This window comes from Macrobrachium nipponense, chromosome 3 (genome assembly GCF_015104395.2).
Source record: "Macrobrachium nipponense isolate FS-2020 chromosome 3, ASM1510439v2, whole genome shotgun sequence".
Lineage (NCBI taxonomy): Eukaryota > Metazoa > Arthropoda > Malacostraca > Decapoda > Palaemonidae > Macrobrachium > Macrobrachium nipponense.
In genome coordinates, this window is record NC_087202.1 from 74722805 (window position 1) to 74737859 (window position 15055).

The following is a 15055-nucleotide window of genomic DNA, read 5'->3' on the forward strand; positions in this document are numbered from 1 at the left end:
TCCTGTAGTAGAAATATTGTATATATGTAAATGCATACAAGCCCACCTTTGCCATGCAAAACTAAATTTACAAGTGACCTTTGCTTGAATACAATCATATTTCTACAGTGAAAGTAGTGTACAAAATCAGAAAGTAATACACAAGGCAATTTTTTTACTTCTAATAATTTAAAGCATAATTTTTTAAAGTGTCCAAGACATTAAAGAGAGAATAATACCTCACTGCATGAGGTACTGCCTGCTAAATGGACTCATTTCTTTTGGTTGGAGGAAGGCAAGACAATAAAAGCAGTTTACAAAACCATATTTTAAGTGATATTTATCAGCAATGACTAAGTTACAGGTTATTTAATAAGATAAAAAGTAAGGTAAAGCTCATTAGTTCAGGTGACTGTGTATTTAATACATTCACATAATCCTTATAAGTATAGCAGATAAGGCAGAGGGGAAGGGGAAGTACAAATTTGCACTGCATATTGAAATAACAGGCATTTATCCGTAAAATGATTTATATACACTGTATACATATACTAGTTAATACTGTTTGGTGATGTAATGTGTTATCTTCCACAGAAGACACAATAAAATACCTGTACTTCCCTACAAGTACTGCATGTGCTATTGTTACTCAGTTTAAATTTAAATGTAAGAGACAGCTAAGAGAGAGTCAAATGTATAATCTGCTTGCAAGTGGAATTTCTGCAAAACTGCCAACCATGGTCATTTCTGTATTTAGGTCATAACTGTCAAAACTCCAATGTAAGATTTTCATTCAAATACTATGCAAGTAACTCAAGACAATAATATGTACTCTAATATCTAATATAATAGCCCATTTTATGTCTCAGCTTCCTGGATGCAATTGCCATGGAAGAGCTGTTGCTTGATATCAAATTTTCTTCACTGAGAACATATGTTAATCTATAGAGCAATATATCCTATTACTGATAGCACAGTCATTCCCGGATTTAATCTGCATTAGTACTGCATCTTAAATTTCCCTAAAGTATAAACACTTGCATTAATATTAAAATAATTTAAACAGCATTTTCTATGGGGGTTCTAAAATTTAACTGAATCTGTAGCACTTTTTCAGCCATCAAGATACAATCTTACTTAATAAAATTTACAAAATATCAAATATACTACATATACAATTTAGAATTAACATAAGACCACTCAATCTGCATTAATAGTTTAATGTTTCCAAGAAATATGAACAAAATAAATTAAGTAAGGTATTTTAGCAACGAAAGTAGTAAGAGAAAACAAATCATTAAATGATAATAAAATGCTATAAGTATAGTAAAAACTGCATTGTATAAGTGTAATTGTGATGAGAGTCATAATGACATGCACTAGAAAGATTAAATGAGCAAACTTTACTTTTGCTATAAATGTGTACAACACTCCATGATTTAATAAGCCCATAGACCCATGCATTAATTACTGAATTAGTTTGTGTGATTGTTACATGTCCTGTAAAAGTGACCACATCCATGAAAGCTAGAAATAAATAGACTTAATGGCAAGAAGTTAATGAACTGTGAATGATGATGTTATTATGGATAATGAAGTGCTATGGAACCACAATAATGTTAAAAACTGATGGATTATATTCTTTTCTAAGGTAGCACTGGCTATATTTTTATTTTTATTGCACCACACGTTATAAATACTGTACTGCATCTTCTTTTGATGTTGAATGATATTTTTTTCAGTACACAACTGTTGTACATAAATCATTATTGTAACATACTGGTATAAAGGACGGTGCACCACAACATTTCTAATTCAAGTTTGTTATTTATATATGCTAGCCTGGACTTTTTTGATATGCCATAAAAATCTAAGGTGTTAGCAGATTTGTGGTATGGCTTTTTCAATAATCTCTTTACATTGCAGAAGTCTTTGCTCTACTCCAGCACATTCTTGAAATTTTGCATAACTTAAAAAATTTAATGAGGATGTAAATTTCAAGTATTTATGAATTTTTCTATAACACAGCTGGGAAGTTGCAATTCCATATAGCTTGTCATTCCTTTCACCAATCAAAAACCTCCTACTCCAGCATCAACGTATGCTGTGTAATATATGAATAATGAAATGTGTCAACATAATTTTCTTATAAACTTTGTATTACTGTATGCAAAAAAATACTGTTCAACCAAACCACTGATTGATGCTCTATAAAATGTTGGTTTTCCACAATAAAAGATAGAATATTCTAAGATAATGTACTTATGTTGACAATATTCAAAATGAAAATTTTGTGAAATCATGCATTTCCTGCACTATCCGCCAGCAACAAGGAAAAGGGTGCAAGTACTGAACCCAAATCCAGTTGGAATGGTGCTGTTCCACAACCTTCTTATCCACTCCAATCTAATGGAAAATTTTCATTGTTAATAAAAAATTAAATATCATTAACTCTAGGTTAGATAATAATTAATATGAACAATAGAAAAATATGTTTAATGTTAGATTCTATTTATATGTAGACTGGAAATATGCAATACTTTGATATTATCAAATCTATATAATAAAATTCTGTTCTATCTCTTTCATACACTTTTAGACTTTGTTCAATGGAATCTATCAGGTTTGGAATATTTAGCAAAGATGAAGTTCTATATAAATATCTTGAGAGTTTATATTCATACATCATATACCAATACGTATATTACAGTGTATAATATATTCATAAACCTATGTAGTATATTGATACATGTATATATGAGATTCATAAAATCATTACCACTACATCCTCTCACCCAAGTCATGTTAGGTGATCTTCAGGAGATATCTACCTAGATCTAATACTGTTCTGATATAAAAATCACATCTCTGAATGATGGTGATCATAAAATCATGAGACTAGAATTATCAAAGACAGAATATAGACACTCAAAAGCATTATAATCTGTTTTATTTCATATTGGGGAACAAACTCTATAAGAACTGCTAAAAGGAAGACAAAAATTAGATGTTCATAGTATTCCTCATGGTGTCAATGGTGGTAAGATAGTATAAGAATACTATAATGATGGAAATGACTGTTAGGACTAAACAAATGTAAAGGTTGAGTTGTTTAGAAAGAAATTAGGGTAAATAATGCAAAAGTGCAATATTACATAATTATTTTAGTATCATAAAATGAGTATGCTAAGATGTATACTGTGAAGTGCATGAAGAGCGGGAAGTCTAGATAATTCTGTGACTTGCAAGAAAAACTGTGAATCTTGGATGCATATTGTGAATCAGAGAAGATACTGAATCTCAATTGTATATTTGAATCACAGACAGGACAGTTAATCTTAAAAAAGGAATCACAGACACTGTTTGACATTTAAAAAGAATAAGATTATATATGCTTATTCAGCCTTGCCAACTAGGTAACTCTTAACTTCAAATACTAAAACTGTTCTCAGTTTAAGGGATCCACAATTGTGTTGACAGATTTCAATGCACAGTGTAACAAAATCTGTGGGTTGTTTTTCAAGATATGGAACCATATTGTTTTATCTAATCTGCCATTCATATTAACTGATTATACTGATTAATGAAATGTAAAATATACATGGAAATATTTGTCTAAACTTCCCATTTTGCTTGGTACTCACATACTGTATTTAAACACTACCAGCTTGGTAGCCTATTAAATTGATCAAATTGTCTAAGGAAATGCTTTCTATTTCTTTATCTTGTATGGATATTTGTGTTATTTTTAATTTGTAAATTTTATTGTATAGTATATAAATCACAAGTAAGGCTTCCTAATACCAGTCAAAAACAACACATCTGGAGCTTTTTTCTCTCAGTCTTCAAAGTTTAAAAATAACTTGAGAACTGAAAAAAAGCAAAACAAAGAACTACCTTGACTGCAATATTCTTTGCCATATATATCTCTAGTAACAGGGCATTTTGAACACTTGAATCTTATCAACTCCTAAGTACAGTGCAAAGCCTGCTTAAGCTATGAATGCCATTTTATATTAGTATCTATGTATGGCTTTGTTTTCCATTAGTTGCAGAAAACCTACATACTTTTCCCATTAGGTGGGGAATTACTTTAGAAATTTTCTTATATACACAACCATTAAAATATTGTAGATCATCTGAAGAACTCAGATGCAAAACAAAGCAAAGCATCATCCCAGGTGGTTTATGTTATTTTAATTCTTCCTCTTAACAGACTCAAACCTGCTTACTTTAGATACTGACTGCAAGTAAAGTAGAAAAAAAATCCCTAAAATCCTTGCAAAAAATATCTCATGTATATAATCCAAGGAAGTAAATCAAAGCACAAGCCACCTCCCACAGCATGGATGTGAGGATAAGATACAAGGGGGTATTGAAGGCCAAGCCATTGCTCACCAAGTTTTCCTGTGCATGTAGCCAATCATAGGGCAGTATGTTTAGAAAACACTTGCCTTCTACCCTTGCTCTGCCCTGTAGGGGGGTAGTAGAGTCAGTGCACTTGACTTTACTTCCGTCCCTGCTCCCTTTCTTCAATCTTAGTTTTTCAACCTATATAACTATTACTTCTCAGTGTTACTTTGAAGTTTTATCCCACTTCAAACTTTAGATCCTTGTGCTTCATCTCCTTTATTTTCTGAATCTTTTTCTCTTGCTGTCCAACCACTACAACTCCCTCTTTCTACAGTCTTAAGTGCTGAATGGCTAAAAGTACCACAGTGCTTGGCTTGACAGTCTAAATTTCATAAAATCACATCCCCTTATTTTCTCTCTTTGCCTCTTGTCTGTTCTTCCTAGAACTGTGCTATGATTCTCCTCTAAAATTAAGTTTTTACCATTTTTACATATTTTATACATTGTAAATTAGTTCTCTACCAAGTAGTGGATGTGATAGAGAGAATTTTCAGAGATAGAAACTGCCTAGGTTTGCTTTTAAAGTTGAGAGAAAGATGGAAATGCGTGCTGAAAACAGAAAAGTAATACATGAAGAAGAATGCTAAACTTCTACATTGGCTGAGTACATGAATTACTTCAGTACAGTTATTATTTAATGATTATCCCATGTTTATTAGTACTACGTATTATTAATTTCGAAAATAACAAAGTAACTGCCATCTGAAGTCTGCATAATTTTTTAAATGACTTTTCGCTTCCAAGAGGTTTTTAAGTTTGTGTAATCTATTTATTGTTATCATCAGCATAATTTAATAAGCTATCATTTATAAAAAAGAATTAGCTTCCTAACATGAATAATAAAAATATTGCATAAGTCAGCATAATTTTTCATGCATCTTTTTGAAATGCCTTGAAGCCTCCATAGAATTTTTATAAATGTACTTGTTTGCCTTATTACAGTTCCTTTAACAAGCTATAATTTTGAAACCAGTTAGTTTCCTAACAAATATTAACAGAAATGATTACCATTGAAAATTTGCCATGTTAACACAAGTTATTACTTTTCAGTGTGCAAAATCTCTGACATGGTGTCCTAAATATTTTAACCTTCAAAAAGGTTTGATCTCACCCAAGTCAATTTAGTAGTTCATGAGAGGTACATACCTTTAAATATATTTTCATAGTTTAAGGGGCTTTCTAATATCAAAAGTAACAAAATGACTGCTATTTAAAGTTGGCAAAACTAGATTTTATCTAAAGTAGCTTTTAAATTTCACTGATTTCATCTTTCTTTAACAAAAATCTTTTTGTTCATTATATGATGAACATATTTTGATAAGCTCTCATTTGGGAAACAAATTTCTTAAAACATACAGCTAATATGAAAGTTAATATGATTCAAAATTTGCAATATTTTGCAGCACTTTTTTCCCTAGATTTTTAACTGATATAAAATAAAATAAAAGCTTCTATGCCTCAAAATCAAAATTTGGTTTATTTTTCATACAAAGTGCCTTTTATTAAGCTTTCATTAAAAATTTAGCTTTACACCACATAAAATAAAATTACTGATGTTCAAAGCTGCAAAACTGAATGCTTTTCCTATTTAAAAAATTGTTACTTTGCTTTGTTTTGACAATGAGTACCTCATTTTACCTACAAACATACAGAATAAAATCCATCCAGCAGCTAATTTGAAATTACTCTAACTTGTGTATTGCACTGTATTAATGTAATACTGCACTGTATTGTACTGTACAGTATATAGGGAAATAAGTCAATAATTTCCATTTTGCTGTTGTAGCAAATTCATGAAAGTAGCAAGTCTGACCTTTTTGGCTAAATTGGCTTTTTTGTGTAATGCTTGACTCATGCAAAATTCAAATTTATTTGCTACAACAGAATTTATTATTGGCTGTATTATGGCTAGTCGTTTAAGCGAGGGCAGTTTGAGTTAAAAGTAGCTTATGACCAAAACAACAAAATAAAAATTTTAGCAAGTAAAAATTTATTTTAAAAACCACTGATTATGAAAGAGGTTATTCTCTCATTTTACAGATGATGTAAGGATGAAAAACATTAATCTGGAAAGCTATTGACTGATTATTTGAGAAAATAAATTTTTTGTTTAAAAAATACTGAATATCTATGAAAAAGGTCAGGCCTCTATCTATATCAGCCTTTGCTGGATTACGAACAAAGGAATGCTCTCCTTTTTCCATACAGTTGTTACAAATTCTGCAATCTAATGGATATACTTAAACTTCTTTAGAAATTCCTCATCTCAACACACCATGTAGTGGAACTTTGTGGGGCTTTGTTCTGTCTGTCTACAGATATATCCATTATATTCTAATTTGCATTAGCCACATTTTCATGAAAAAAAAGCTGTCATGAAGGGTTTCAGTTTAATTTTTTTTTAAATGCCATGCCCCCTTCTGTGACTCATTGCTTTAAACTGTGTAAGACAACTTGTATGTTTTCTTGTAAAATTCCAAGGTGAAAATTAAGTCTCAATATGATCATCACTCAGTGTTGCTCTAAACAACATTTGCTACATAATTATCTCTCCAAAACAACTTTGGTCCAGCTTACTTTGCCAACTACCATTGTCTGTGTAGAACAGTTATGATATACAAGGAAGCTCATGAAACAGTGTTAAAGAACGAGACATCAACCTAGTTAAACCTAGGTATCTGTGTATCATTAAAGTATGTGTGAATCAGAGGCAAGGTAAAGTTATGAGTAATAATTTAGTAAGATGAGATATGTGAATCATAGACGTGATATTTGTCCTTAATTTGTGAACTATGAAACAGATGGTTACAAGTTCTAAACCTGACAGCAAGTAGAAGAGATGTGAATCACAGGCAGTTCTGAAGTTGATGTGAATCATATGGTAAATATGTGATACTAAGTAAGTCTTATGGTTGAATCATCACAGCATTGGGAAGTTTATGTGGATCGTACTGAGCATTGCCTTAAAAAAATAGTACATATTTTCTTAACCTCATGACTAGTATTAAAAATAATCCCACTGACTGATATAAACAACTCAAAAAAAGTATAATAATTGAATGCATCACAACAAGATGGATATGACTTGCAAAGCTTCAAGTTAAATGCTCAAAAGATTATCTAAGTATCTCAGAACTCTCAGTCACATAAACATTATTGTTAATTGCATGTCATATTGTCTTCCAACATCAAACTGCTAATAATATGACAAACGATACAATGTGAAATGATTCTCTGTAGCAGAGGTGAGAAGACATAGTTTAACTGAGCATAGTATTCAAGAAAACTACTGACTTTGGTAGTGAAATCATCAATTTTGAGAAAATTATAATGCAATAACTGAAGCATCATTTAAGTGTGAATTTATGATATTTTAAAAATAAATCTTATATGGGATGAAATTTAAAGAAATTAAGTTTTATCTGTTGAAAGAATTTTTTTCTTCAATACTTTTGGAGATATAATAGCATTTGAATAGCGTTGGGGCCGGGCAAGGTTGGGCCGCCTGAAATGAGCCCATTTCCAGTGATTACTTCGCTTCGCTCGTAATTAAAGTTTACCAAAATCTAAAATCTGATATGAAAGTGAATGCCTAATCTGTTTCTTTTGAAGTATGAATTTTCAAAAATGCTCCAAAAAAAAAAAAAAAGTCAGTGCAATATACAGTACTCACGATAAACTATTTACACCATAAATTTCATATGAAAGTACTTATTGGATGAAACCCAATCCCTTATCACTGCTTGATTCTTTAGGGTGTTTTAGTTAGCTGAATGTGTCATGTTAATGTATTAATGCAATGTACTGAATTGCATCAAGATTTATAAATGGAAGAATCAGTGATGAAGGGTAAACACTCATTTGGTGGTTCTACAAGAGAAAAGCAAACTTAGGACAGTACTGGGTGGAAAGGAAAAATGAAAATGTACATTATATTTCAGAAAGTAATTTCTCAAGAGTTGTGGGAGTGTTCTAGCACAATCTGATATCAGAGATGGGGTGTTTACTTGGTACCCTGTGTGGTAGAAACTAGGATTCTTTGCGCTCAAGATCATGGCTGCTGAGATGGAAATAAATCTGTCTGGGTACACATATGGTCGGATATGTCAAGTAGGGGGTTTGTTCTTATGATGGAAGGATTTAGTGGGTTGCTGGCTATCATTACATCTTATGTACTGCATTTATGCAGAGGATAATAATCATATCTCAAGTGATGACTGTTTGCTTTCCTAGGAAAAACCTGTGTCAGCTGCTTACCAAAATGACTATGACTGGGACACTTATATGGCTGTCACAATGCAGTGGGTCATTAGTTTTAGGATGAAAGAATCATCAACATAATTTTGGCAAGAGACCATTGGGTCACAAAATATGTCATGGCAGCATCAGTATAGGTGGTGGTCCCAAACATTTGTCACTGTTTTTGTTCCCTCATAAACACAGAAGTGAAGGTTAATTGTTTAGCAGTATGCAGGGAAACTAAAGGGGCTTTCACTTAACAGGTGGATGGTGGTGATGATGGTGTTGATAGTGATGGAGAAGATGAGGTCGACCATGGTGAAGAAGACTGCTAGCTGCATCTACAGTTAGGGAATTTGTGCGGTCTCTAGGCTTCTGGTAGGAATGGTGAGATGGAGAACCCATTGAAGGTCCAACAGGTGGTGAGCCTGATGGTGAGCTTCCTGAAAAAGGCCCAGGAGGTGCTGGATGATGGGTAGGTGAAGCCGTGCAAGATCTGCTTGCATATCTTTGGTCGGTTACTCTAAGGTGCATTCCTGCTCTGTTACTACAATTGTTACTACTATTACTGTTGCCTTCACCAGATCCCATACAATCTTCCTCCATACCTAATACAGGAGGGTGCATGGGCGTAGATGGCGTTGGGCATCGACGTTCACATGTGCTGGCTCCCGTGAGACATCTGAATGGAATGCGGTATACTCGGAAAGGCTTTGTAGCATCTTTGTCTAATACTGAAAAGAAATTTTCAAGGTGAAATTGTGGTTTTAGTTTATTTTTACTTTGATTTCTACTTGCATTTTTAATTTTGTATTCTATACAAGAATGTTCCTGGAAGGTATACAGAGCAAAAGCAACTAGGATACAACATACATACTTTTTAGATGATACCAAAGCACAGTACAGTTACTGTATTGTATATAGTCATACCTGTTAATTCTTTGTTGTGCGGTGATGGAGGAGGCGATAGACTTGGGTCTCTCTCCAACCTGTCTACTCTTACTCTTTCTCTTCTTAAGGTAAAGAACTCTGGTGCAGTAGTGGCAAAGAATATGTCACTCTGCAAAATGGTAAAATGGTCATATCAGTGATATTCATCATCAGTTCTTATGTAACTGAACAATGTTTTATTGAACAATGAAAACCGTAGAAAATGCTTTTAGAATCACTTCAAAATTCTAACACTAATATTAGATAGCAAAAGTCTCAGAAACCAATGACTCAGAGCACTGAAGGGAATGTCAAGTACTATGCTTTTCAAAATGTTGCAGCCCGGCATTTCAAAATACATTACGTACACAGTGATTACCATTTTATTTACTTGAGTATGGTTTTACTGGACTTAAACTTTTGCTTGAAATTATCCTCTATAATCATAGCATTTCAAATTTTTTTCAGAAGGACAATTAAATTAAAACAAAGTCTTTGCAGGTACTTTGACACATGATGGTTTAGAACATGTAAATAAGAGAATCACTAAAACTGAATGAGTAGAAATTCAGATTTCGATAAACAACAAAATTTACGGAAAATTCAATGTTACAAAATCACAACTTTTATAATCTTTACAGGCTGTGATAATATATATCTGTACCTGATAATAAATTACATATTCATAAATTTATTCTTTCACAATAGGATGATAATGACCAGCAAGCCACAATTAAGTTGGAAGAAGTGAACATCATGTTAATGTTTACATATCCAAGCTCCATAATAGATACATTTGGTGATATGGATAAAGAGGTTAACCATCAAGCTCAAGCCAGATAGAATACATTGTAGAAGGGAATTAGGCGTACTTTGCAACAGCTATGTACATAAAGTGGTGGCAAGGCCTGCTTTGTAGTAGGGGGCTAGAAGTGCCACCACTCAAGGTAAGAGAACAAAAGTTACACATGGTAGAAATGAGGATGTTCAGCTGGATGAGTGAAGGGGCAAAATGAGAGGTTAAGAAATACTACATCAAGGGATCAGTAAAGGACACTGAAGTGTCAAAGAATGATAAAGAGTCAAAACTGAGATGGTCTAGACACCTGATAAGGAGGGGAAATGGGTGAAATGTTGCATGAAAGATCAAGGAAATGGAAGTGCTATGACATGAAGGAGAGGACAGCCTGAGAGAAGACATGAGACAAAGGAAGGGATGAAAGGAGGATATACAATAGAAACATCTGGAAAAGGCTTGGTATAAACAGCAATCTTGATTAGGGAATAAGCTGAAAAGAAGTCTCTTGAGATTTATACTATATAAAATCTGAGAAAAAACACCATAAATATTTTGAGTGAAATACTGTAACTGGAATGATAGTTCACTTCTCAACTTCTCTCAATACTTTCTACAAAACACAAAAACCCAACTGTACTTGAACATTTACTCTGAACTTTAAAAATTTCCATTAGAAGATTATTACCTACCTACATTATTTATCTTACCTTGGAAGTAACGAAGGCAAGGCGAGGCATAACCATTGTCTGTACCAAGTTGCCATTAATAATTAGTCTGATCTCTATGCTATCCTGAGTAAATGCAAGGATGTAGGGGAAGGCACACACTGGAAGGAAAAAAATACTTGAAAATATATATATAAAAAAAACTTAAAACTGTCAACGTACTCATCACTAAGACTCATTAAATAAAGGTTAAGCATTGGTAAGTTAATTGTTATTGTCATTTCAGTTTTACAACACTGCACCTGTGCATTATCACAAAAATAACTTAAAACATGAATAAACGATTTCGTAAGAAATTATCCCAGCACATTGAAAGCCAACATCTTATGAAGTTTTGGTTAACCATTTGATTCTTTCACTACAAGTTCTGGCATCAACTCATTAAACTGATAGATCTAATTTTTTAAAGTTTATTAACATCTGTGCATAATTTCAATACATGTACTCATTCCATTCACCTTTATCTGTGCATGGAATTCTGCTATTCTTAAATCTAAATAATCATCTCTAGCAGTTTCATAATTTTGGTTAATATTACAAGTCAAAACCTCTAAAGCCTAATCCTACCTCCTAGGAATACTTTTCATTTTGCGTACACATGGATGTCAAAGAAAGAAAAAGTATCAATTACCAATGGCTTCTGGCACAGAATTCCACTGAAAATCAAATTCATTCGAACATTCTTCAGTTAGCTTTTGGAAGTGACAGGTATCTGAAAGAAAAAGTGAATGTTTATTAGACATATGTAGCTACATATATCCAAATACATACTCAATATATATAGTATGTATTATTTGTCTCAACACACAAACAAATTACTGTATATTTAAATGTGAATTTTCTTAGCAAAAGCTGATCTAAGAAAATTCCAAATTTATTCCAATTGAGAGAAAAATGTAAGTCTACTAATAATCTGAAACTCTATTGTGCATTTCTACAGGTTTTCCATTAAAAAATAGACTTTCACTACTTAGACATATAGGGAATTCTTTTGATCCTGATTAGCATAATTTGGTATAAATTTCCAGTGGCCAGATTCATAAACTGATAGTTAGTTGTTTATTCTGAACTTCTCATTTGATATAAAAAATAGTATGTTATAACATCAAAAGTTCAATGTCTGCGGGCCACTCCAAACTTGCCACCCAATTCTTCCAATTCATAAGATCATTTTATAAGTCAAACCTTCAATTTCAGTTTGATAGACTGAATAACTCAACTACACAGAGTAAAAATCCTTTCTTGAAAATAAAAAAGGTTTCAATGGTTTATTTGCCTATCAGGATTATTGGTTATGCTTAGAGCATTGCTAATTAAGATTCCCTACTTAACAAGAACGAGTAAAATATATTCCATGATCCTATCAACAAGAATGAGTAAAATATATTCCATGATCCTATCCCTGCCTTTTCTTGAGACCATCTTTCCAAAGCTTTCGCCCAGCCAGTACATCCCAGTGTTATTCTAGGATATAGCAGCCCCATACTAAACACCAAATGAAAAGGTGAAAATTGTCCTAATTTCATGATGTGTTTATGGGGAAATAATGGGAAAAATTGAACATGAGATAATGATACAGATCACTGACACAGATTAGAAAAACTCTTACTGTTGTAACAAAGTAATAGTTCAGCTTCATCATCTTCATAAATATCAAGGGCAGCTACAAGGTTGACCTTGGAGGCCTCTACGTGATGCAGTCGAGTGACCTCCCCTGTCCTCTCACTCACTAAATCCCACTGGTGTTTGTAACCTGAGGATTATTATTATCACTATTATTATTATTGTTATTATTAAGTAGATTAACTAGACCAGTGAGCACATACAAAGAAGGCAGAGAGATACAAATATGCCAGTACTAAATGTTTTAACTATCCAAAGATATTTGTATGTTGGTTAGTAACAATTATTTATTCATATTTAACTATAATATCTGAAGAGTTTCATCCATAAATATGCCAATATTGAAGTTAAGTATACATATACTGTAGTATGTATCTTAAGGAACATTAAATGGTCTGTTTTTTGCCCCATAAAACAGATGTTAGTTAATAAAGTACAGTAATTATTAATAAGAGATTTCCAATGTTTCAAAAGCTTAAATTTTGCTGCATAAGTATGAAATTATTAAAAGTACCACTATTCTCAATACTTACTGACTGTAACTGATTATAAGCCTGAACAAATCTCAAGTGTATTGAGGTAAGTTTCAATTTCACTAATCTTATTTACTTTTCATTTATCAAAAGGACATTATTATCGTAGTTTATATGAATAAAACAATTTTCATTATTAGAAGCAAAACAATAACAAGGCACAGACTAATTATTTTACATGAAAATTGCCAAAATGTGCAATGCCTGCACCTATACAAAAAGTTCAGAAAAAGTCAGCAACAAATATCTTTTAATATTGAATTCATTACAACTTAAAAATAACTTACACACCAAGTGAATTTTAAGTGCCTCTGCCTTGTATTAAAACTGGACCTTTGGTTTGGAAATAATGATGAAACTATTGCCTTTTGACCACTCAGATTGGTTCGAATTCTGCCTGGGGCAGATGCACTCATCACTTTTTATTCCCCCTGGGTGTTCATTATTCTTATGGGAGTGAATTCGAATTTAAATTATTATTATTATTATTAAATTATATTTGCACATTAATATTTGTAAACATAACAAAAGTCATATGTGTATAGGTAACAAAAAGTGCACTCAAGCATGTACATTTACAATCAGATGATTTACATGTGTGTTAGTATGAATAAATAAGGCCAAAAGTGAAAATATAAACATATGGCTTACCTATACATATTTTATTATCACTCAACCCTCCTGCAGACGACACCATCGGGGAATCAACTAAAGTAATCAACACAGGTGCCTCGGACACTGAAATTTCCTGTTTGCAAGGTGAAAGAGAGTGGTATGAATGACCAATAGCAATTAAATTCCATGTGAAAATGATCAATTTGTAGTGCATTGTCTTCAAGTAACAAATATGCCTATACCAGACTTTTTCCTACAGAGAATTGCATTAACACTCTTGTAATGTTGACAATAATTTCAGTTTATTAGAAATACTGTACGTGAAGACTTACTGAACTGTAAATGCAGTGCACTTGGATATCCAGTTGTAAAAAGCAAATCAGCTCACTACTGTACACTGAACTAGTATTACATTGAACTTTTCATTCAAAGGTAATGTAGTTAACTATTTAATGAAAACTGCAAACTGCCTTAGAAATGTACATCAGAGATTTCACAAAGAATAAATTACTATCCTGATACACTGATGACAGCAATGGATAATTATTGATATTTCAAAGAGCTGTCATACATTTTATACGACAAATTTCATAAAAATTAACACAGGAACATGGAAATTGGTGGAAGCCCACTAGAAAAAGAAAAAATAAGGAAAAAATAAAAGGTAAAAAGATAATAAAACTAGAAGAGTGGCAAATGAGAGAGAGAGAGAGAGAGAGAGAGAGAGAGAGAGAGAGAGAGAGAGAGAGAGAGAAGAGAGAGAGAGAGAGAGAATATGGATTTAGACGGTACTAAGCAACTGATGATAATAGATCTATTTTGTAATGTATGGTTTTGTATAACTTCAATGGCTTTAGCTTGGGAACTGGAAATGGAATATAAAATTTAAGCCAAATGCCAAGCACTGGGAACTATGAGGTTATTTAACGCTAATAATTATATTGAAACAATTGTTTGCAGAGAGTGAAAAGTAAGAAGGAAGAAATAGAATATGAACGAAGGTCTAGTAAAATGAATGAAAAGGTTTGCAACTAGGGGTTGAAAGAATATTGCAAAGAACCTGTAGTAAACCTACAGCGCACTGCATGAGGTACGCTGATGGCACTATCCCCCTATGGGGACTTAAGCTTGAGAGCTTGATAAATGAAGGGAATGCAAACATTTCGGCCTAAGTCCCAGTTGTCACACCATATTTATCT

General features: G+C 32.6%; 1 protein-coding gene across 1 annotated transcript in view; it reads right to left on the reverse strand.

Moving 5' to 3' along the window:
• Nucleotides 1-1183: 1183 nt before the first annotated feature.
• The window catches only part of LOC135221821 (GTPase-activating Rap/Ran-GAP domain-like protein 3), a 967251-nt gene continuing 953379 nt past the window's right edge, over nt 1184-15055 (reverse strand). Inside the window, 6 exon segments of the mRNA XM_064259719.1 lie at nt 1184-9365; nt 9562-9691; nt 11068-11186; nt 11717-11797; nt 12695-12838; nt 13893-13989. Of these exon segments, the coding sequence (XP_064115789.1) occupies nt 8884-9365; nt 9562-9691; nt 11068-11186; nt 11717-11797; nt 12695-12838; nt 13893-13989 (1053 nt within the window). The 3' untranslated portion in view covers nt 1184-8883.